This window comes from Podarcis melisellensis (assembly GCF_964234715.1).
Source record: "Podarcis melisellensis genome assembly, chromosome: 1".
In the NCBI taxonomy this organism is placed as follows: Eukaryota; Metazoa; Chordata; class Lepidosauria; order Squamata; family Lacertidae; genus Podarcis; species Podarcis melisellensis.
This window is the reverse complement of record NC_138528.1, coordinates 43,651,701-43,675,906: the sequence shown is the minus strand read 5'-3', so window position 1 is coordinate 43,675,906 and position 24,206 is coordinate 43,651,701. Positions and strand designations below refer to the sequence as shown.

At 43.3% G+C, this 24,206-nt stretch overlaps 1 protein-coding gene and 1 long non-coding RNA gene across 2 annotated transcripts in view; one reads left to right on the top strand and one right to left on the bottom strand.

Moving 5' to 3' along the window:
- The window catches only part of LOC309358136, a 322,055-nt gene that overhangs the window by 269,643 nt on the left and 28,206 nt on the right, over positions 1-24,206 (bottom strand). The gene's annotated exons all lie outside the window — the stretch shown is intronic.
- Positions 7,340-24,206, top strand: part of LOC309357594 (cytosolic phospholipase A2 epsilon-like) — a 42,076-nt gene continuing 25,209 nt past the window's right edge. The window contains exons 1-5 of the mRNA XM_081889874.1: positions 7,340-7,471; positions 9,185-9,271; positions 10,785-10,857; positions 23,222-23,358; positions 23,981-24,109. Of these exons, the coding sequence (XP_081746000.1) occupies positions 7,445-7,471; positions 9,185-9,271; positions 10,785-10,857; positions 23,222-23,358; positions 23,981-24,109 (453 nt within the window). The 5' untranslated portion in view covers positions 7,340-7,444. The remainder of the gene's footprint in view (positions 7,472-9,184; positions 9,272-10,784; positions 10,858-23,221; positions 23,359-23,980; positions 24,110-24,206) is intronic.

Here is a 24,206-nt window from a genome sequence, read left to right as displayed (position 1 = left end):
TGGCATGGCATTAAATGCAGCCCACTGAAATGAGCAGGATCCCCCTTCAATATTGCATGCACATGTACTCTGAGGAACTCTGTTATGACCAAAGGGTACAAGATTGGGTGGTATGTAAAATTAGCCGAATAGAATTTCCCTTTATGTGGCATATTGGATGGCTTTGTTCACTGTCAACGTTTGATAAATCACACTATTTGGGGGAATGAAAATGAATTTTCCCTGACACCAACCTTGGCATTGTTTTGGCACCAGCCCCCCACCCTTTTTGGTTTGTTTGTTTGTTTGTTTGTTTGTGCTTTCACAGAGATTTGGGCAGCACCAATGATATGGTTGTACTCTTAAATCCGCTTTTAATAATGTTGAGGTGATTTTAAAAAAAAAAATAATTGATCGTAACTCATTTTGGGACTTTCTTAGTGGGAAGCAACATATAAATCTAATAGGTAAAGGTAAAAGGTAAAGAATCCCTGGACTGTTAAGTCTAGTCAAAGGAGACTATGGGTTTGTGGCATTCATCTCACTTTCAGGCCGAGGGAGCCGGCGTTTGTCCAGACAGCTTTCCGGGTCATGTGGCCAGCATGACTAAACCGCTTCTGGCATAACAGAAAACCGTGATGGAAACCAGTGCGCATGGAAACACCGTTTACCTTCCTGCAGCAGCGGTGCCTATTTATCTACTTACACTGGTGTGCTTTCGAACTGCTAGGTTGGCAGGAGCTGGGACAGAGCAATGGGAGCTCACTCCATCACAGAGATTCGAACTGCCAACCTTCTGATCGGCAAGCCCAAGAGACTCAGTGGTTTAGACCACAGCGCCACCCACATCCCCTCATAAAACTAATAAATCTAAGCTCTTCAAAAAAATTACCCTAATATTCCTGGGGAAAGAGTGCACCTTTGTAGTGCACTGCTGATAACATAAAGCTGTTATAGAAATATATTATGCAACCACATTTGAAATACTGTGTCATGTTCCGGTAGCCTCACCTCAAAAAGGATATTGTAGAGTTGGAAATACAGTGGTACCTTGGATGTCAAATGGCTTGGCTCCTGAACAAATCGACTCCCAAATGCTGCAAACTCGGAAGTAAGTGTTCCAGTTTATGAACGTTTTTTGGAAGCTTCTGCAACCAATCAGAAGCCGCGCCTTGTTTTTCGAAGAGTTCCAGGAGTTGAACAGACCCCCTGGAACAGATTAAGTTTGTCAACCAAGGTAACACTGTAGTTCAGTAAAAGGCAACCATAATGATCTAGAGCAGCAGTTTCCAATCAGTGCTCCACAGAGCACTTGGTGCTCCACAAAGCATCTCCAAGTGCTCCGTGTAGAGAATGGAAATAAAAATAAATACTTGCCTTTGGCTTCGCGACTCAAAATGTTTGGGAACCACTGATCTAGAGAATGGAGTAACTCTCCGATGTGAAATGGTTGGGACTTTTTGTTTTAGAGAATAGTTAAGTAAGAGGTGACATGGTAGATGTTTATAAATGGGCATGGAGAAATTTCCTCTGCAATTTCCTCTGGTTGGCCTCTGTGAAACCAGGATGCCTGGGATGATTCATCACTCCTGTGTCCTGTCATGCTGATGTGACCCATATCCAAGGACATGATCACAAGGCTAGCAGAGTCCAAACAGAAGCTGAGCCTTGAGGTGTGACATCTAGGCCTAATTTATTATGCACAAAATCAAACGTAACAAAACAAAGAAAACATGGCTCCTCTCTCCCTTTCTTCCTCAGAGAGAAGGGAAAAGCAAAAGTTGTAATACAGAACAGAACAGCATATCTGAACTTCCGTTCCCCTGACACCCAACACTGCGGAAAGTAAACACAGATGCATGACAACAACAATCACACATCTGCAGCACGGAGGAATGAAATTCCCAGCACGGGCCGCCCCGGGTGTCAACACTGAGAGGGGTGACAAAATGCCGGGCGGCACTCACCGCTGGGCCTGCATAGCGCCCAAGCCACATGTCTCTCCTGGGAGTGAGGCGGTGGCTTGAGCACCCGCCGCCTCTGTGCTGCCTCAAACAGTCCGCCCGCCACCTCCCCCTCAGCTGTAGGGCGGCTGAGTGGGAGGAGGCAGGCAGACTCCTCGGAGGCCTCATGGAGTTTCCTGCCCCCACAGGCACCCGGTCGGCTTGCTCTGCCGCTGTATCATGCCAGAACAGCTATTATGTTTCAAGGAAGGAGGTGTCTGCTGCAGGGCAGCCAGTCTCCCCTAGCAAATGGGAGGGTAGAAATATTGCCTCACCAGGAACAACAACAGAGACCGGGCAGCTGACTTTGTCTTCTTTTCCTGGGGCAAGGATGGCTGTGAATATGCAGTGGTTAGCAAAGGAAAGAAAGCAGCATTCATGTAAGAACACAAGAAGAGGCCTGCTAGATCAGGTGAAGGGCCTGATCCAAGGAAGTGCCTTCTTTGCTTGTGAAAGGGTAGACAAACTTGTTTCAATCCAGGCAAACCATCAGTTCTTAGAAATCTGTGATAAACATGATGATGACAAATGTGATAGGGTTGCCGTATTTCAAACAGTGAAAATCTGGACAGAAAGTCTTGAGGTTTTTAGTTTTTTGGGGGGGGTTGCCCAAAGTTGTTGCCATGCATCTGGATTCTCCCAGGTATGGCTGGGAAATTCCGGTCATATGGCAACCCTAAAATATGAAGCAACAGAAACTCAAACAAATAGTAAGTGCTTAGAAAAGATGAGACTGATTAAATTTCATGTACAGTGATACCTCGGGTTACATACGCTTCAGGTTGCATACGCTTCTGGTTACACACTCTGCTAACCCAGAAATATTACCTCAGGTTAAGAACTTTGCTTCAGGATGAGAACAGAAATTGTGCTCCAGCAGCGCAGCGGCAGCAGGAGGCCCCATTAGCTAAAATGGTGCTCCAGGTTAAGAACAGTTTCAAGTTAAGAATGGACCTCCAGAACGAAATTACATGTCTGGGTAGATTTGCCTAAGCAAAAACGTGTTTACCAGGCACCAAAAGCAATGCAGAACCGGGAAGGTGCCTGCCTAACATTAACATTAATATTTTAATGTTAATATTAATGCCAGATCATTGGTCAGTCTACATCAGGATTGTCTACACTGACTTGCAGCAAGTATTCATGGTTATAATCAGGAGCCTTACCCAACTCTACTTGCATACCATCCAATTGTCCCTATTTCCCAGGGACAGTCCCATAATTACGAAAGCCATCCTGGCTTCTGATTGGATCCCGGAATGACTCTATTTACCCCAACAGTGCTGCCACCGCCGAGTTCAGGAAGGAGGATGAGCTTGGCATTTGTCCCAAGTGGTGGTAGTGGCAGCAGCCGTGGAAGCATCCTGTTGCCTCTTCATGGCTGCTGCTGCTGGCCTCCTCCTTTGGGCAGCTTGTGGCAGCTGCTAGAAAGCAGGCAAGGAGGAGGAGAGGCTGCCACGCAGGCTCTGAGGGGCAGGCAGAGGGCCAGAAGAAAGAGGGAGCAGAGCATAAGGAATCTTGATTATTTTGGGAAACGCTTTGTCTGTCCACATCTAATCTTGCCCCTTTCTAAAATTTATTTACAGTGGTACCTCAGGTTACAGACGCTTCAGGTTACAGACTCCACTAACCCAGAAATAGTGCCTCGGGTTAAGAACTTTACCTCAGGATGAGAACAGAAATTGCGCGGCGGCAGCAGGATGCCCCATTAGCTAAAGTGGTACCTCAGGTTAAGAACAGTTTCAGGTTAACAGACCTCCAGAACGAATTAAGTTCTTAACCTGAGATACCACTGTATTGGTATGTGTTCTTTCTGTAAATCCCAAAGAATAAAAATGTTTCTATTTTCTTTTTCTTTTTTCTATTTCTGCATGCATTTGTATTGGTTACACACACACGAGAGAGAGAATGAAAAATAAAATAAATAAAATAATATAAAATAGGATTTAAGGGGTTTTCTCAGGCATGTATGCTGTGACTTGTTGGCGTGGTGGTGGCGACACTCGCCCTTCGTTTGAAAGGAAATGCTTTGTGGGGGGTGGGGGAACAGGACTCAAAATGGGGGCAAGGGTTGAGGAGGGTCAGTTGGGTGAGGAGTGGTAAATCTAACATATGATCCACCACTGAGTTACAGCCAATCTCCTGTTGTTACATTTATGTGCTTCACAATACTGTGACAGGCTAAAATAATAAACATTATTGTAATGTGGCTGTGATAACATGGGAGCGATGGCAAAAGAATACATTTTGTTTCCTGGCCACAAAGAATTGCCAACCAAAGTTTAAGACGAACTGCAATAGCTAACAATAGTGCCAACTATCTTATGGGCCCAGCATTAAATTGATCCTGCGAGTGGCTTTGAAAATCAGAGTAACAAGTTGGAGCTGTAAAAAAGGGAAATGTTGCAGTGTAGAGTGCTCCTTTTCATGGAGCCTGCGAGCCCCTTTCCAGGATATTCCATTCCATTTTCACTCCCCCTGGTTTTTGGATTTCCCTCTCCCACAGCACTCAGGTACAAAAGGCAGGGGTGCCGGTTCCTGGGGGTCCCAAACAGCTACGTCCCCAGGAACTGGCACCCTTGCCTCTTGTACCTGAGTGCTGTTGTTGTCACTACATAGATAAGTGTCGGCATTCTCCCTTGAAGATCATAAACAGAATATAACAGATAATTGTGTGGTAGCTGAGGTATGCTGGGGCTTTGCTTCCCAGGTAATTTCAGAATATGTAGTATTAAAATATCTCCCCCTCCCCCGTTTATGACCTGAAGGGATTGTTACATGTGACTAACCCAGGCATTGTTACCATATTTATGAGTAAACAGCCACATCTGGCATTTGAAGTGGTGTGGAGAATTGCAGCAACTGGAGCTTCTCCTTTGAAAGCAATTAGCTAATCATTTAAGCAGTGTAAAAGAAGTGTCTGTGCTTTCTTTCTCACTATTATTACTTCAGCCCTGTAAGCAAAATATTAAAGGCAAGTGAGTAATTAACAGAGCTGAATTACTGAAATCAATTGCTCAATTTAATTAACCTGGAAAAAAATGGTTTCAGGATGACTATTACTTTGAAAAAGTTAGCAAATAGTATGAACATCAACACAATTGCGGAATTGCGTTTCAAAAGAGTTGGCAGATGTCGTTCAATTACAAACAGTGAAGCGGAGTACATCTACCAACTGTTTTGAAATAGCCAATCAGAAAGACCTTTATTGATTTCAGTGTCAGTGCAACAAGCATTCTATAGCAAGGCCCTTCAGATGTTTTCTGACCCTGACGCATCTGAAAAGCCTCAAATTCCCCAAGTCCTATCATCTCATAAGATCTTTATTCCCACAATATTTCATATAAAATCATTTTTTGTAATCTAAACTGGCTCCCTTCTGGTTGCCCTTCTATCAGCAGATGAAGATCAGTTGTTTAGTGTTGTAACAATTGTTTTCTCGAAATTTATCTTCTGTAGCATGAAAATAAAAACAGTATTATTTTTTTTAAAAAAAGATTTTTATTCTGACAGGCATTTGAGAGCTGATTGTTTAGGAAAGGGCTTTTAATAGTGCTGTACCATCATTCAGCCCAGACACTGAGGTCCAGCGCCAAGGGCCTTCTGGAGGTTCCCTCACTGCGAGAAGTGAGTTTACAAGGGAACCAGGCAGAGGGCCTTTTCAGGAGTGGCGCCTGCCCTGTGGAACACCCTCCCATACGATGTCAAGGAAATAAACAACTATCAGACTTTTAGAAGACATCTGATGGCAGCTCTGTTGAGGGAAGTTTTTGATGTCTGAAGTTTTATTCTGTTTGTAGTGCTCTGTTGGGAACTGCCCAGAGTGGCTGGGAAAACCCAGCCAGATGGGCATGGTATAAATAATAAAATTGTTGTTGTTGTTGTTGTTGTTGTTAACTATCTGTTTGTTAATAGTTTTAAAATATGGTTTTAATTCTATCAGTGTTTAATTACTTCTTAACTTTTCTCTTTAATAGGTTTTAGCTTTTTGTATTTTATCTGTGTTGTTCTAATTCATGTAAGCCACCTTGAGGCTTCATCTGGGGGAAAAGTGGGATATAAATAAATATTATTTATTTTCTAATAAATACAAAATAAAGGCGATAATTGTAATCGCCTTTAACCCCACAATAACATTATGGGAAATAATGTTGTGTTTGCACCACTATAAAGAAACCCAATTGGTGAAACTATAAGCAAAATCTGGCCACATAGGCACACCTAATCATTTGTGTAGGTTTAAGAAGGCCAAATGCACATTCAAACACAATTTTTAAGAAATTCTATCACAAATGAAACCAACTGGGGGTATGTGAGGCTGAGTGGGTCCTGTGGTCAGCACATCTTTATGGGAAGGTGTGATCCGAACTGTAAGAGATAGGGTGGGAGTGTGTCCTACTTTACAGAGGACACTCCCCCATTTGAAAGGCTGGCAATGGAGAGCCCTTCCTTTGAAGGAGTCTTCTATTTGGCAGGCTAGTCTACCCAAGTCCTGTTTATAGATCAAGAACCTTAAGAAGGGAGAGCAAGCACCACAAAGTTGTTGTTGTTGTTTAGTCGCACTTCTGTCTTCCACTGCCTCCCACAGTTTGGTCAAACTCATGCTGGTAGCTTCGAGAACACTGTCCAACCATCTCGTCCTCTGTCGTCCCCTTCTCCTTGTGCCCTCCATCTTTCCCAACATCAGGGTCTTTTCCAGGGAGTCTTCTCTTCTCATGAGGTGGCCAAAGTATTGGAGCCTCAGCTTCACGATCTGTCCTTCCAGTGAAGGAGCCTCAGCCTTCCAGTATTGGAGCCTCAGCTTCACAATCTGTCCTTCCACTGAGCACTCAGGGCTGATTTCCTTAAGAATTGAGAGGTTTGATCTTCTTGCAGTCCATGAGATGTATTTTATTTCTATTCAAATTCTACCTTTACCGCTATGCAGAAAAATTAGAAAATGCAAATCTGTGTCCTCTATGTTTACTCTTCCTTGGTAATGCATAAGCTATTGGGTTATTTTGTTTTTATTATGTAGTTTGTGATTTTATGTTGTAACCACCCTAAGACCTGTGGGTATATAGTGGAATAAAATTTAATTAACAACAACAACAACAACCAGACTTTGGGGGCCCTTAGCATGGTGCCACCAATGAATGCCATTCTTAAAATACTTATTCATGAGCAAAAACCAGTGACCTGCAGTTGTGGAATCTATGGAACATGGGTTTCCCTTGTTCTAGGTCTGCTGACACCACACACACACAAACACTCCTTTCTTGCAACAGACTTGTGCAGGGTGCAAGCTAAGTGGGTGGGGATTCTTTCTGCTTCTGAAATCCCAAAAGAGGTGGGGCTCTGACTCAGTGTTTATAGCACCTGCTGTACAGCTTTTACCCATTCCGAGGTCTGTAAATATCTTTCACTGCTGCATACCAGAAGTACTCTTAATAGCATGTGGCAGGAATTCAGTGGTTTCTACAATGGGATCGCCTGCTGTTTTCCCTCAGGTAGGCATAATAAAACCAAGTGGCTGCTATAGGGGCTCTGAATGTGCTGCATTTACATGTATGCATGCTATTTCCTTTTGTTCTTATCTGGATTGTTGATACAAAGCCGGTGCTTCTTCCTTATCACACAAGCCTTTGCAAGGGGGCAGCCTTTCATTAATAGACTGGCTATTTCCACATTATTAGTAACTGTGGCCTGAGAGATACAAAAAGGGCAGAGTGTAAAGGAGAGCTTTTGCAAATGCAAAACTCAAATGTAATACTGTGCTCTTTATACAGCAAGGTGAAACGAGTAAAACAAGCAGGGCACATATCTTCAGGGTCACCCTCTCAGAATGCCATTAGCATCTGAAATTAAGCAGGAGACAACAAGGTCGGGCTTTTCATTACTAGTGTTTTGATTATTCAGTTTCCATCCCTTAGGAAGTTGATCTGGTACCTAACTTGTTGGCTTTTAAGGGACAGGTTAAGATTTTTTTGTTGTCTCATGCATGTTAAGTGAAATTATTGTTTTCAGATCTGATGGGGAAAGAAGCCACATTTTAAACATTGTAATATAGAATGCAATCCTCATTGGGTTCAGTGAGACTTAACATCCAGACTACTGTATATACAACTGACGCATAACTGCAGAATTATTATTACTGTATTTTTTCCATGTATAAGACTAGGTTTTTTCCTTTAAAAATAATGTAAAAAAATAGGGGGCATCTTATACATGGATGCATCTCTTACCCCCATTTTCTTGAATGGGGGTGTCTTATAGATGGAAAAATACGTTATTTTATTTCTTTGTCTCTGAAGAATCTTATAATGGCAGTTGGCGGAACCTTGTCAATAGGGTTCTTTAGGCATATGTCTGGCTGCTTGTTTTCTAATGGGGTCAAATGTTTTTCATGAGTCAACTGATGTGATCTTGGGAGAAGCAGTCACTTGTACTCTCCATCACAGAGACTTCTGTGATTCAGTAAACACAGGGTGGCAATTTGTCCTGCTTTACAGAGGACAGTCTTCTATTTGAAGGGTGGCTGAATCCAAGTCCATTTAAAAGATAAATAACCCTGAGAAGGTAGAACAGGCTAGCTAAAGTGCTCACTAACCACTAGCACATAGTGTTGTATTTCTATTTAAATTATAGCCACAATTTCTAAAATTGCGTCAATATGTCTACATTTTATGCAACTCTGTGTCCTTTTTTGTTATCTATTTAGTGATGAATATGTAGCCACCCTAAGTATTTTTTTTAAAAAAAAATTGCAAATGTAACAAAGAAAGAGAGAAGAATGGGAAGGGGGAATCCATCAGCTCACCCTAAAAATACAGTGACCACCAATACATTCACCTTAATTTAAACATATGAATTGATATAAGTCCTCCAAATGCCAGACAGGTATCCACACAAAGCTGACGTTTACAAGGAAGGTGTTCAAATGTAGCAGGCACAGCGGGGCCCTCACACCATTGCATAATAGATGGGTATTTGCAGTGCCTTTTTCCCTAAAAAAAAAAAATGTTTCGGGGTGTTCTCCTTTTCCTACTCATATTGAAATACTGCCCCTCAATGATGCCAAACTTGGATTCACAAAATGTTTAGGCGTATGCGTACCCCACCCCCCGAAAAAAGCACCCTTCAAGAATGGGAATTATGAGAAACGGAGGGAAACTTTATCACCCCTCCCACCCAACATTGTTCTTTCTCTTCTTTTTGGACAGATTCTAAGTAGCAAAACAAAAACCTCGGGAACTGTAGCTGTTCAGTGGATGCACCAGAATACTGTCCAACAGGATGCTGAATGCCAGGTACTGTTGCATGGAGAAGAACACAAAAGAGTGTGACTTAATTGAGGGTTTGCTTTTATTTTGAGGTATTTGAGCACACTACTTGCAAGGTCTCTGCAGCTGGAAGTGTGGAGCAATTTTATTGGCCAAATTCCCTGAGCATTCACACCTTGATTACTTTCTTTTCTTTTTAAATGGTTTCATAATGCATCTGTTTGGAAACAGGTTTCATTTGCTTCCTGGAGTTTCTGGCTGCTTAAGATTGCAGCCTATACATCTTTCGTTGGAAATCAGTCCGGCTTATTTCCACAAATTAGTGATGTCAGCAATGTTTGTAATTCCTTGACTTGGAATATGAAGCTCAGTTACAAAATATCCACCTTCAATACTAGGATGCACATTACAGGAGAAGAAGTCTCCTAACCCTTACACCTCCTTTACCTGGTGACATCTGCTTTGGTGGCAGCAGAAGAGAGGGGGGAGGTTTCTGTCTTTTCCTCCTCTGTTCCATCTCTGTCCTCATGGTGCTTGGAGTGCTGCAACTGTACTGGGGGGGGTGTGACAATTCTGACCAAATATTGAACACTAAGGCAGAAAAACAACAAACCATCTCCAAATGTTTTTCTTCACATTCTTCACTTTTGCTATCTATCGAGTCCAAGACATTTTGGCACCTGAAGCGAATCACAAAATGGTTCTTCCTCCTTGCCAGGGGAGAAAGGGGTGAGAGAGGATTTATATCAGGAACAAGGAGGGAATAACAATCTACATCAGGAACAATGATTTTTTTTTTCAGTTCATGTAGCAATTTTAAGGTGACAATTGGCAGTTGGTCACAACAATCCATGACTGGGCCTTCTTGGTTGTGGCACTACCAATTTTGGAATGCTAGGGAAAGTCACTGAGTCTGATATCCTTTTGGCACCAAGTTAAGAATTTATTTTTATTTTCCCAGACCTTTTAGTGTCTTTCATTTTATCTGGCATTTAGATTTTCTACTGCTCTGTTATATGTTTATTCAATTATTCTTGTTTAGGAGCTACAGGAGGATTTGGGCCTAGAAAGTGGTACACATAGAATACTTATACAAATACTCATAAATTACAAATTGAACCTGCGGTTGTTGATTTTCAGCACATGCACTCTGTGATCCATTTGGAAATAGTTTTAAAAGGCTCTTAAGGTCTACTCAGTGTACTATTTCGATGTGGTGACCAGAGTTGGGAGGGAGACCTTGCTTCTTCCCCTCTCTCCACAGACATTGTTGCCACTGCTGTTGATACCACTGTGAATAAGTATGGTTTAAATGGGAAAAGGAAGGGCAATGTGTGTATGTCTGTTGGCTGCATGGATAGAAGGGTAAACTAGGAATTCTTATCTAGTGTGGATTTTAATCTGAAATGGAGAGAAATTTGGAACCTCATAACGTTCACTTTCTTTGAGATGGGCGTTGTATGACCAGAAAGCTTATGAATCACAAGAAGTACACTCAACACTTGAAAGGTTCATTTGTATATTTTGTCTTGTTCTGCAGAGTACAGAATCACCATGCTATCTGCTCACAGTAAGAATCATACGGATGTGGAATGTCCGCCGAGAAGATTATTGTAAGTATTTTAATTCTTTTACTATGGCTCCTTGTTATTCCAAAATATTGAGCATGCTTGAGCAATAATGTTAACCAAAGTTTTACATAACTTTGCTAATGCCATTTTATGGGTGAAATTAGTATTTCTGAACTTTTATGCGGTTTTCTGAAAAAATAATCTATATATTGGTACCTCCAGTTATGAACTTAATTCATCCCGGAGATCTGTCCTCAACCCAAAACCGCTCATAACATGAGGCATGCTTTCTCTAATGGCACCTCCCGCTGCTGCCACACTGCTGGCATACGACTTCCGCTCATATCCCGGGGCAAAGGTTGCAACTGGGAGCATCTACTTCCAGGTTAGGGGAGCTCGTAACCCGCAGCGTTCACAAGGGGCATGGGTATGTAACACGAGGTTCCACTGTATAGGCACTGGTGGAGAAAGAAGAGTGCGGGGAAGCGCACCGCCCCCGGCAGCGTGATCCCGGCAGGGTGCCACTGCAGCTGCGCCCCCCCGCCCGCACCCCACCCCCAGGACATGCGCCAGCCCCAGCCCCGCCTGCTCTCCACCCTCCGGTGCCGGAGCATGAAACTCCGCCACTGTGTATAGGTGATATTTTTTAGGAAATGAATCATTATTACCAATAGTGGATAACAAAATATTGTTCAAATATCTTCCAGACTGCTAATACCAGATTTTATGAAGCCAATTCAGCAATAAATATAGAGCGGGGGGGGGAGCATAAATTTAAAGGGTCCTTGTTTCCAATCTCACCCATCCTATGCAATCCACTAGGGCTGGATTCAACACATCATGTTGAAAAACTAGCCCCCTTGGGAGAGGCTGGCCCCTCTCCCAGGCTCCAGGGGCTTGTTTGCCGGTGATCTACCCTGGCTGGCATCCCGGCAGTCCAGGAAGATCTTGATAGGTGACACCTCCCTGCGTGAAAGGTGCACACCCCCTTTGCTCTTGCATACCAGCAGAAAGTCTATTACATCTCTAGTTTATTTCTGACTGTACAACTGTACAAAAACATGTCTGCTCGCTCAGTCTTCTCCGAGCAACTCACTGAGACTTCCTTCACACAAGCAACAGGAAGGTCTCATGTTACACAAAGAAAAAATGCCTGAGAAATCCCTGGAACTTCCTGTCCCACGGTCAGGGCCATCATGTGATGCAAACATCAAACTGCTTGTTCTCAGCTGCGTAGTACTCATATCCCAACACATCAAAGAAGCATTTCACTTAAACGTGTTGTAAACTCATGCAGGGAAATTTGGTTGGGAAAGTTGGGACTCCACAGCACCATCTGGTATCACAGTGTTATATTGCATATACAACACATATAAAACACTTTTTCTTTACCAATCTAGCCGAGTCCTAGGTGGCCTTACAAGCCACCATCTCTCAACCTCAATTTCTGATCTATATTATGGGGACAATAATGCCAGCTGAATCACACGGTTGACTTCTTCGTTTGAGTAATATGTGGGTAATATCAGTAATACTCTGATCATACTAAAGCACTATATTAATTCTAAGAATTGTTATTGCAAAAGTTAACTCAGGAATAATAGGTTCTTCAACTGACATTAACCTTATTGTTGTACACATGAAAAGGGAAAAGTGGATATATAACTTCAGGGAAACTTTTTATGAACCAGGGGTAAAAATGATTTTGTTTTTCTACTTAGAAGTGCATATGTGATGTGCTTACATACTATGTGGGAAGTAATTATGGTAAACTTCGACATGTGAACATAGCCTTTGAAAAACTACAAAGTAAGCTGTAGCTATCAGATGTAGCTATTAATTCAGTTTTCACCTGTGGGAGTATTATTGCATCTGATCTTCCCAACAATCGAGACAAAGAATGTTAATTACATCTCTAATAAAGGACAACATAGGGACATGGCTACAAAAGTGTCCCTAACTAAAGCTTTTGAAAGGCATTTATAATTCATGTGTGGTGGATGTACCCAAAATAAATACTACTGTTTAGCATCTATTTTATCAATAGCCTAAAGTTCTATCTTAACTAGTCAAGTAAGAACATCAAATTGTGGTTTGAGCTTCCTTAGATAGTCATGGCTTAAAACTACTTGTCTGCTTTCATATTCTAAGTGCTCACTGAGGCAGTGTATTCTGTCTTGATATCTGTGAAGGAACATAGGAAATTGTCCTTTACCGAGTCAATTGGTCCATCTAGCTGGCAGCTGGCTGAATGGCTGTGCAAAGTTATAGGCCTTTCTAGCCCTACCTGAAAGTGTCAGGGATTGATTCTAGGAACTTTTGCATTCAACAGAGATGTTTACCACTGAGCTACGGCCCCTTCTCTAGGAGGCAGAGCCATGGCTATAACTATGGTCTCTCAGTTCACATGTAATCCTGACAAACTATGATTGTCTCGAACGATAGGTTGGAAAACCCTTTCAAACCCCCTCAGTTTCTAATTCTGATTTCATGGACAATTTGCTAATTCAGACATCATACTGAACTATTGTAAACTTCACTGGCATGATGTCTGAACTGAGCCAACATTGTGGTTGCTGCTGAATTGGTCTCCCTTCTGAAAGGAACCAACTTAAAGAATTTTTTTTAATACAAGAACATAATAAAATACTATTTTTACAAATTTATATCCCATCCATCTGGCTGGGTTTCCCCAGCCACTCTGGGAAGAAGAAGAGGAGTTTGGATTTGATATCCCGCTTTATCACTACCCTAAGGAGTCTCAAAGCGGCTAACAATCTCCTTTCCCTTTTTCCCCCACAACAAACACTCTGTGAGGTGAGTGGGGCTGAGAGACTTCAGAGAAGTGTGACTAGCCTAAGGTCACCCAGCAGCTGCATGTGGAGGAGCGGAGACCCGAACCCGGTTCACCAGATTATGAGACTACCACTCTTAACATATATAAAAACACAACAAAAGATCAAACATTAAAAAATGAAATATCATATAAAAGCAACAAACAAAGCAATAAATCAATACAGTCGTCCCTTGGTTCTTGAACGGCTTAGTTGCCAAACAAATCGGCTCCTGAATGCCGCAAACCCAGAAGTAAATGTTTCAGTTTGTGAATGTTTTTCGGAAGCCGAACGTACGACAACAGCTTCCACTTGAGTGATGGAAGCTCTTGCAGCCAATCAGAAGTTGCACCTTGGTTTTCGAACGGTTTCAGAATTCAAATGACTCCCAGAATGGATTAAGTTCGAGAACCAAGGTAACACTGTAGAAACCAATAATAACAATAACAATAATAAACAGTATACTCAAATTAAAATAATGGACAACCCCAACTAAGCATTTAACCAACACCAACCTGACAAAAACAAACTAGAGGAAACAAAATTAGAACCATTTAAAACATTTAAAAACATTTTTGCCAGTTGCTCCAACCCAAGAGTTGTTCCAGCAATGTCCCAGCGGCCTCCCGGGAGCCTCTTTTAGCTGTTTAAGGTGAGTCTGGGCTCCGCCTCCTAGGCCAGGTAGAGATGGGCCTTATAGCAGGGAGCGGTCTTCCTTCCAGCACTCACAGCAGCAGAATTGTGACAGCAGTGCATAATTTCAATTTCCTCTCATAGAAGCAGTGGTGGTCTTTTTATTTATTTATTTATCTATTACATTTGTTTGTCACCCTTCATCAGAAGATCACAGGGTGGCTCACAACATGAGAATACAAAATGAGATCACAGAATACAAAACGAAAACAAACCAATGACTCCATTCCCACAAACACATTTAAAAGGCCATGGAATGCTAACCAACCTGGCTGAAGAGAAAAATTTTCGTCTGGCACCTAGAGATATGTAATGAAGGCCTCCCTGGGAAGAGCATTCCAGAAATGGGGAGCCATCACAGAAAAGGCCCTTCTCGTGTTGCCATCCTCTGGACCTTCCACACAGGAGGCACACAAGGTCCTCAGATGGTGATTGCAAGGTCTGGGTTGGTTCAGATGGAAAGAGGCAGTCCTTCAGCAGTTAAGGTACTATCTTGTAGTTCATTTGGAACAGTTTCTTTTTGATTGTCTGGGTTCAACCTCGCCGAGACCTCTGACCTGAGATCTCCTCAGTGGAGGAGCAGGAGGAGGACTCCCTGCCAAACAGAACTCCTGCACTTTAGTGATCCCTGCCACAGGACTGGACGTTCCTATATGAGCTGCTAAGATTCCTGGCTGTTTCTCATGCCCTCCTTTATCCACCCCAGGGCCACAGGAGCAAGACAGTGAGCCAGGCAGAAGTTTCAGAGCCACTGCGAAAGTGCAAGGCTAGCTGTATGTGAGGAGGGGGAAGTGCACAGAAACACCTGCCTGGATCAGTGCCTGACTGAGAACTGGGGAGGGATGGAGTCTACGGCTCCTATATAAACTCCCAGTCTGAGCTACTTCATTGTGCAATAGTCCCAGCCTGGGTGAATAGATGTTGAGCCAAGTCAGATTAGGCTTTCTGAAACAATATGTAAATCGAAGCCCAGCCATCCTTCAGCATTTTCACTTTTCCAAATTCTGCACTGCAGTTTGCAAGCCAACTAATGTGTTAAAAAATGCTTACTGTGTGGCAAAGTATGCATAAAAATGTATAACAGTGAAAGTAACTTGCAGTAATATGTAAATTAGCAGGCAAATTTGCTTTGCCCAAATATTGGGAGACATTTTTGCAAAAATGCTGATGAATTGTCATGAAAGAAAGAAAGAAAGAAAGAAAGAAAGAAAGAAAGAAAGAAAGAAAGAAAGAAAGAACAACCCAGAAACTGATGTGAAGTGTGGAGAATTGAACTTAAGAATGGAAAAAATGAGAGAATGAGAAAACCCCAAAATGACAGATTCACCCTAGTACAGCTATCTGACAATATAAAGGAAGCAGTGCTTCTCTTATGACTAGATCAGCTGGATGCTATCAACTAGGGTAAAGAATTCTTGGTAGTTCAATCATTTAAGGCAAGACAAAATCTCTATAAAAGCGCCACTGCATTTACAGAGTATATTCTTGTGGTTTCATGGTTCTTTCCAGCTGGGTGAGGCAGCAAGTATTGCAAAATGTGCCCTCTTACTTAAAACTGTATGGGTTTTCAGATGCTTTAGATATTCCCATCTTGCACAACTGGATTTCCATATATGCAGGTAATAAAAACAACTGCCACCAAGCACATTTCTGCATCTTCATCTAAATCAGGACAAGGCTACTAGTTTAAGAGTGCAATCCTATGCATGTCACCTCAGAAGTGAGCCCCATTGAGTTAAATGGGACAGGATAGGATTGAAAAGTCTCAACAGTTCAAGTTATGTTGTAGAGTTTTGAAGCAAGACTACTCCAAGTTAAGTCCTGTTGAGTTCTGTGTGGCTTAATCTCAGGTAAACGGAAATATAATACCAGGCTGCAATCAATATATCCACTTACCTGAGAATAAGGTCCACTTAATTCAATGGGATTTATCTTTAGTAGACATGTATAGGATGCACTGCTCTTCTTTTTAGCATTAGATAATAAACACAAGCTCACTGCTGGCTAGTAAGGTTGTTACTGCATGCAGTGAGCCACCAAAACTGTAGTAATTTCAGTGGTCCTTTAGAAATGGCAGTGAAGAGATGATCTCTGGTTAGCAAGGACAACTTCAGTAGTGCGCAGAGGGTAAACCAGATTGGAGTGGGTTCAAGACTGATTGGAAGAGAGAAAATCAAGACAGCAGGTGTGAATTAAGATGCAATGGGAAAGAAGCTCAGCTGGCAGTGAGATGATGAGGATGGGTAAGGCTTTTGGGAAAAGAGGTGTTGAAGAAACAGTGACAAAGATGAACAAGGTAGGGAAAGAGTCAGAGAAGAGAAACAGTTGGGTGATGTGGGTGGGTGATACTCTGGAAGAGACAGCAGATAATAGGATAAAGATCGGGTGGCAGTTCAGGTGAGGACAGCAGAGTGAGTCTCTCATCATGAGATACTGGGGTAAAAGGGGACGTGGGTGGCGCTATGGTCTAAACAACTGAGCCTCTTGGGCTTGCTGATCAGGTTGGCGGTTCGAATCCGTGCGATGGTGGTTAGCTCCCATTGCTCCATCCCAGCTTCTGCCAGCCTAGCAGTTCAAAAGCACACCAGCGCAAGTAGATAAATAGGTACCACTAAGGCAGGAAGGTAAACGGCATTTCCATGCACTCTGGCACTTGTCACAGTGTTCCGTTGCACCAGAAGTGGTGTAGTCATGCAGGCCACATGACCTGGAAAGTTGTCTGGGGACTAATGCCAGCTCCCTTGGCCTGAAAAGCAAGATGAGTGATGCAACCCCATAATCACCTTTGACTTCCAGGGTCATTTACCTTTACCTTTTTTACTGGGGGGATAGCAAAGAAGTTAGGGAGATGGAGGAGGGTCATTGAATAGAGGGGTAGAAATATTGTGGAACATGGTATCAGTTTTATAAGTTAAGGTGATGAGTTCCTGGCACAGGAGAGGTAGGTGTTACTGGAGCAGCAAAGATAAGGAAGAGGCTCCAGAGGATTGTTAGCAGGGGTGTGGATCAGGGTGGTGTAATGTTGTTTGGCCACATAAATGACAGAGAAGGAAGGACAGCATGAATGTAAAGTGAGCCTTTTGGTTTCCTTCATCCTCATTTAGCAGCCTGAGAGAATGAGTAGAAATTACAAAAGAAAGCAGCAAGCCAAAGTTAGACGCCAAGGGCACAAATTTATCATGCCTACAGATGCAAAGAGGTTGGGGGTTGGAAAATGTATTATTAAACACATCTGCATCCCTGAAGATGCTTTTTTGAAACAGGTTGGGCTCAGCAACATTATTTCAGTGCACCCAGAATCTTCTCTATCTCTCTGTCTCTCTCTCCCACCTGAGGTCAACAAGTTAGAAACAAAGAAGGCAAGCTGAGGTTTATAAGATACATAAGAAGGTGGAATGGAGGAATGGGGAACAACATCCCACAGCAACAGAGAGTAGAGGCCTAAATAATGGCTTTTGAAAGCTTCTAAAGCAATAACAGGGAAGACATTCTTCTTCCAACTGCCTGCCCTTATTGAAACATGGCTGCCCCTCCTCTGCTGCCCTGTCATTTGGAGGCCTCTCTTCATCCCACACACCCTGCTCCAGAGTGCCAGAAACACAGACCTCTTGCCTAATCCCTGTTATTGCTTCAGAACTTCCAGAGGAATAGCCATGTTATTCTGTTGCAGCATAAAGAATATAGATTCTTTATGCCTCTTAAATGCAAATTTATTAGGACACAATCCAGCTTTCGTCAACCTGGTAACCTCCGGATGTTTTTGGACTACATTTCCCATCAGCTCCAGGCTATGCTGGTGGGGCTGATGGGAGTTGTGGTCCAAAAATCTGGAGGGACCCAGAACTAGAGACCACTTTTATCAGATGCATGGAGTGTTATGCTAAATTGGGAGGTATGTTTGTGTGTGTATGCAATATATGTTCTTTTGTGTGGAGATGTGCATGCATGCAAACACAAAATGTCTGCAAACTTATTATATTATATCTGTATCTCAGGTTTTTTCTCTCCAAGGAACTCAAGGTGTTTTTCACACTTCTCCCCCTGTCCATTGAGCCTCACAACACAAAAGGTTAGGCTGAGATGCAGTGATTGACCCAATTTCAGCCTGTGGCCTTCATGGCTGAGTGGGGAATTTGACCCCTGGTCTCTCACCAAACCATACACTTCATTCATCTGATGAAGTAGACTATAGTCCACAAAAACCTATGCCATGATAAATGTGTTAGTCTTTAAGGTGCCACAAGACTCTTCTTTGTTACACATCAGAGTATAACTTTGTTAAACTCTAAACTGATTCTGATTTTCACCTAATAATGTGCTGGAAAGGAGCCAATCTGTGTGTTTAGTGCACAAACATAGAAAGAGGGAAGCCTCCCTAAACCCAGGGATGAAACTAATAATAATAATAATAATAATTTATTATTTGTACCCCGCCCATCTGGCTGGGTTTCCCCAGCCACTCTGGGCGGCTTCCAACAGAAATGAAAAATACACTAAAATGTCACATATTAAAAACTTCCCTGAACAGGGCTGCCTTCAGATGTCTTCTGAATGTCAGGTAATTGTCCATCGCCTTGACATCCGGTGGGAGGGCATTCCACAGGGCGGGCGCCACCACCGAGAAGGCCCTCAGCCTGGTTCCCTGCAACTTGGCCTCTCGCAGGGAGGGAACCGCCAGAAGGCCCTCGGAGCTGGACCTCAGTGTCCGGGCACAACGATGGGGGAGGAGACGCTCCTTCAGATATACTGGACCGAGGCCATTTAGGGCTTTAAAGGTCAGCACCAACACTTTGAATTGTGCTCGGAAACGTACTGGGAGCCAATGTAGGTCTTTCAAGACCGGTGTTATATGGTCTCGGCGGCCACTCCCAGTCACCAGTCTAGCTGCCGCATTCTGGATTAGTTGTAGTTTCCGGGTCACCTTCAAAGGTAGCCCCACGTAGAGCGCATTGCAGTAGTCCAAGCGGGAGATAACCAGAGCATGTACCACTCTGGCAAGACAGTCCGCAGGCAGATAGGGTCTCAGCCTACGTACCAGATGGAGCTGGTAAACAGCTGCCCTGGCTTTATTTCACCTGGGTCAAAGACCCAATTTGGCAATCCCTCTCTACACACATTTGCGTACACACACAGGCTGAGAGCCTCAATGGTCCCCCTCTAGCGGCTTCCCCTGGGGCAAAATTCCTGGCTAGACCCACCCTACATAGCTATGGCTCTGCATGGTCCCCAACTTCTTTTCACAAAGGTCATAAATGGGCACCAAATAGGTCATTCATTCAGAAGCTTATTTGGCCAGGAAGGCACTAAGGAGGTCAAAAGAGTGACCACAGCCAAGTTGCAGCTGCATCTTGATAAGATGCAGGTGAGGCACAAAACAGAGCACATTTCCTGGTTGGCAATGTCTGACAATGCCAAATGTGCAACCACAATCCTTTGTTCAAAGGAGGAGAGAATCCTCAGCAGGATGGATGCAAATAGGCAGGGAAAGCGCCTAATTGAACCTGCTGCTTCTTAACCCACACAGGAATTTAGAAAGAGCAACAGCTGTTTCTTTAGTTAGCCAAGAGATAATCTCATCTCCTATATTTCCAGTGGGGTAACTGTGTTTGTCTCTTGTGGCAAAAATAGGACAATCCAAGAGTATTGTGGTACCTTAAAAACATGAAAACATACTATGGCGTAAGTTTTTGGGGGCTCGCTTAATCAGAAGCATATAAATAGAGCAAATTAAAATTGAAAGCAAGTAAACACAGACAGTGTTGGGCTACAGCACATTTGAATGACTTAGGCTGTAAACCTAGAACAAAGTGGTCCAACTCTTCATACCAAGTGGGCCGCAAGTGTACTTTGACATGCTTTTTAACATCTATATGAAGCGCTGGGAGAGATCATCAGGGGGTTTGGACTGGGTGTCCATCAATATGCAGATGATACCCAGCTCTACCTCTCTTTCAAATCAGAACGAGTGAAGGCGGTGAAGGTCCTGTGTGAGTGCCTGGAGGCGGTTGGAGGATGGATGGCGGCTAATGGATTGTGGTTGAATCCTGACAAGACAGAAGTACTGTTTTTGGGGGAGAGCTGGTGTGGAGGACTCCCTGGTCCTGAATGGGGTAACTGTGCCCCTGAAGGACCAGATGCGCAGCCTGGGAGTCATTTTGGACTCACAGCTGTCCATGGAAGCGCAGGTCAATTCTGTATCCAGGGCAGCTGTCTACCAACTCCACCTGGTACGCAGGCTGAGACCCTACCTGCCCGCGGACTGTCTCGCCAGAGTGGTGCATGCTCCAGTTATCTCCCACTTGGACTACTGCAATGCACTCTACGTGGGGCTACCTTTGAAGGTGACCCAGAAACTACAACTAATCCAGAATGTGGCAGCTAGACTGGTGATTGGGAGCGGCCGCCGAGACCACATAACACCGGTCTTGAAAGACCTACACTGGCTCCCGGTACGTTTCCGAGCACAATTCAAAGTGATGGTGTTGACCTTTAAAGCCCTAAACGGCCTCGGCCCAGTATACCTGAAGGAGCGTTTCCACCCCCATCATTCTGCCCAGATGCTGAGATCTAGCACCAAGGGCCTTCTGGCGGTTCCCTCATTGCGAGAAGCAAAGCTACAGGGAACCAGGCAGAGGGCCTTCTCGGTAGTGGCGCCCGCCCTGTGGAACGCCCTCCCATCAGATGTCAAAGCGATAAACAACTACGTGACATTCAGAAGACATCTTAAGGCAGCCCTGTTCAGGGAAGTTTTTAATGTGTGATTTTACTGTATTTTTGGTTTCTGTGGAAGCCGCCCAGAGTGGCTGGGGAAACCCAGCCAGATGGGTGGGGTACAAATAATAAATTATTATTATTATTATTATTTGACATGGAACCTGTGGGCCACACACTGCCTTGTTGCGCATGTGGGGGGAAAGAGAGGCCAAAATTTGATGCCCACCCCCCTCAGTCCTTGCGCTGCCTTCCCAAAGCTGGCTAAGCAAGGCACTGAGGTTTGGGAAGGAGCCACGAGGCTCTGGCCAAAGTTGGGAAAGCACTAACTAGGCTTTGGGAAGGAGCAGGGAGGACTCTAGGACCTTGTCAGAGCCCTCCTGCCTCTACCAAAGCCCAGCGCCTGGCTTACTCAGCTTTGGGAAGGCAGTGTGAGGGCTGAGAATAGTGTCAAATCTTGCCAAGGGCTGCAGGACTTGTGGAAGTGAGAGAATTATAGCAATGAGGAAAAATGAATACATTTTTTCAAAGCAGGATCTCCAATAGATGTGTCTCTGGCTTTCTTCCTCTCCTCTTCTTAATTTGTCCACATTGCCTTTCATCATGGCTGTCCCTCAATATAGAACCACTGAGATGGGAATTTGAGGGCTGGCACTTTGAGTATGGCTCTTGTCTATACATTTAAAAATGCAGCTGAAGAAATTAGGTTCTTAATTTTGGATCCAAAGCCTTGTTTCCAAATTTTACACCATTGGGATAGACAGACAGACCCTACTCTTAACATGGAAGAAAGTCTATCTCCTTCTTTTTGTGCATATATTTGTGGAGTGGGAGAGGATTTTGAGTGGAAATAAAACTGAGGTTCATGTTTAATTAGATGGGAACATGCAGTGGAATGTTGCTCTAAGGATATTACAGTATTTGTACTGTTTGATTTTATATTTGATGTGAGAGGGTAAGTTGTTCACTTGCCTTTTATGTAAGTATAGAATGAGAGTTTGTCTGTCTCCTGCTGGACAAAATAGAAATAATGACTTATTCAATGAGATTTGTAGAAGTAAACATTGCTCCCCGCACAGCCTTTCTCTCTTTTAATTTGCCATACATTTTTAAGAATTAAAATGTGTCTGCATCGTTTTCAGAGCTTGCTTCTCATGCTCATGACTGGGAAACAGCAAAGGAAGAGCATCTAGGCATTGTAAGCAAGAGCAACTAGAGTCAGTCCTGTATTCACAGAAGCCATCCCAGTTTCTGTTTTGGTCCCGGAATGTCCCGCTTTTCCTTAGGACAGCCCTATTTTCATCAGAGAAATGTTGAAGGGTATGGAGTTATGCAATCCCTGAGCCAAGGAAATACAGTGGTGCCCCGCAAGATGAATGCCTCGCAAGACGGAAAACCCGCTAGAAGAAAGGGTTTTCCGTTTTGGAGGTGCTTCGCAAAACAAATTTCCTATGGGCTTGCTTCACAAGACGAAAATGTCTTGTGAGTTCCTGCGGGGGGTTTCCCCCCTTTTTTTTCCTTTTTCCCAAGCCGCTAAGCCGCTTAACAGCTGATCCTCTAAGCCGCTAAGCCGCTTAACAGCTGATCCGCTAAGCCGCTTAACAGCTGATCCGCTAAGCCGCTAAGCCGCTTATCAGCTGATCCGCTGATCCGCTAAGCCGCTAATGGGCTTGCTTCGCAAGACGAAAAAAACGCAAGACGAAGAGACTCGCGGAACGGATTCTTTTCGTCTTGCGAGGCACCACTGTAAGTAACTATACAACCTTTAGAAGACATCTAAAGGCAGCCCTGTACAGGGAAGTTTTGAAATGTTTAATGTTTTATTATGTTTTTATATAGGTGGCTGGGACAACCCAGTCAGATGGGAAGGGTATAAACAGTAAAATTATGATGGTGATGATGATGATGATGGAATAGGAGATCCCTATTTTCATTGCAGAAATGTTTGAGGCTATGTTGTAAGTCATTAACCATGATTTACGAACTGGGACACTGCTCCCAAAGATCAAGCTCTCCTCTTGCAATAGTTAAGAGACACGTGGTACACCTTGAAAACATTGAATCTGCTACCCCCACAAGATTGAACTAAATCTTCAGTCTAATCCAGTATGCTAATCTCATTTTGGCCATAATTAAAACTATGAATTACTCCATATTCTCCCCTACAGTAAGTGAAACAGATTGCTATGTGACCTTGTGGCTGCCTACGGCTTCATGTGAGAAAGTTCGGACCAAAACAGTGGCAAATTGCAAAGATCCAATATGGAATGAAACATTCTACTTCAGGATCCAGAGCCAAGTTAAGGTAGGATAAAAGATGGTATATGCATAGGTTCCTCTAGGAGAATCATCTCCATGTTGCCCTAGTTATTGATCTTCTGTATCTGTGACCACTTCTTTGTTTCATTGATTTTAAACTATGTACTAAAGAGTCCCTTCTAAATAAACCTAGGCTAGGATCTTGGCTTCTCCTTTATCGCAGCTTCCTTTCTTTTGCTGCCACCATTTTGAAAAGTATCTGCTATTCAGATACACATACTGTACGGTCATTATATAATGCAATGCAATGCAATACAGATCTCCACACTATTAGTTGTTCTACACAGGAGTCAGACCAGTGGCCTATCTAACACAATATCACCTACAGTGTCCGGCAGCAAGTAACTCTCTAGGGGTCTTTTCAGTTTTAGTACCTGAGATTTTTATTATTATTATTATTTTAACTAGAGGTGCCCTATGATTCAATTTGGGACCCTTTCTCATGTAAGCGAGTACTCCTGTTTGATAGAGCCTTCCCACAGGTATACGTAGCACACTTCTGTTTCTCCTTTGTAGCCCACAGTTGGACTAAAATAGCCTTCTCTCTGTCTCTCTCTGCTTTGTGTTTCCATTATTCATTCATAATACGTTTTAATTACTGATTACAGAATGTTTTAGAATTGACTGTATGGGACGAAGATGTTATTCGAGATGATGACTACCGTGTCATTTTATTTGACATAGCTAAAGTCCCCTTTGGAGAATCAGTTTTTATGAAATTTGAATTGAATCCCCAGGTGAGCATGCATAGAGATCAATCCTTAACTGAGTTTTTTTGCATTTCTCACATATTGTCCTACCAGGTACAGGTAGGTTTAGAACACTACAGCACAC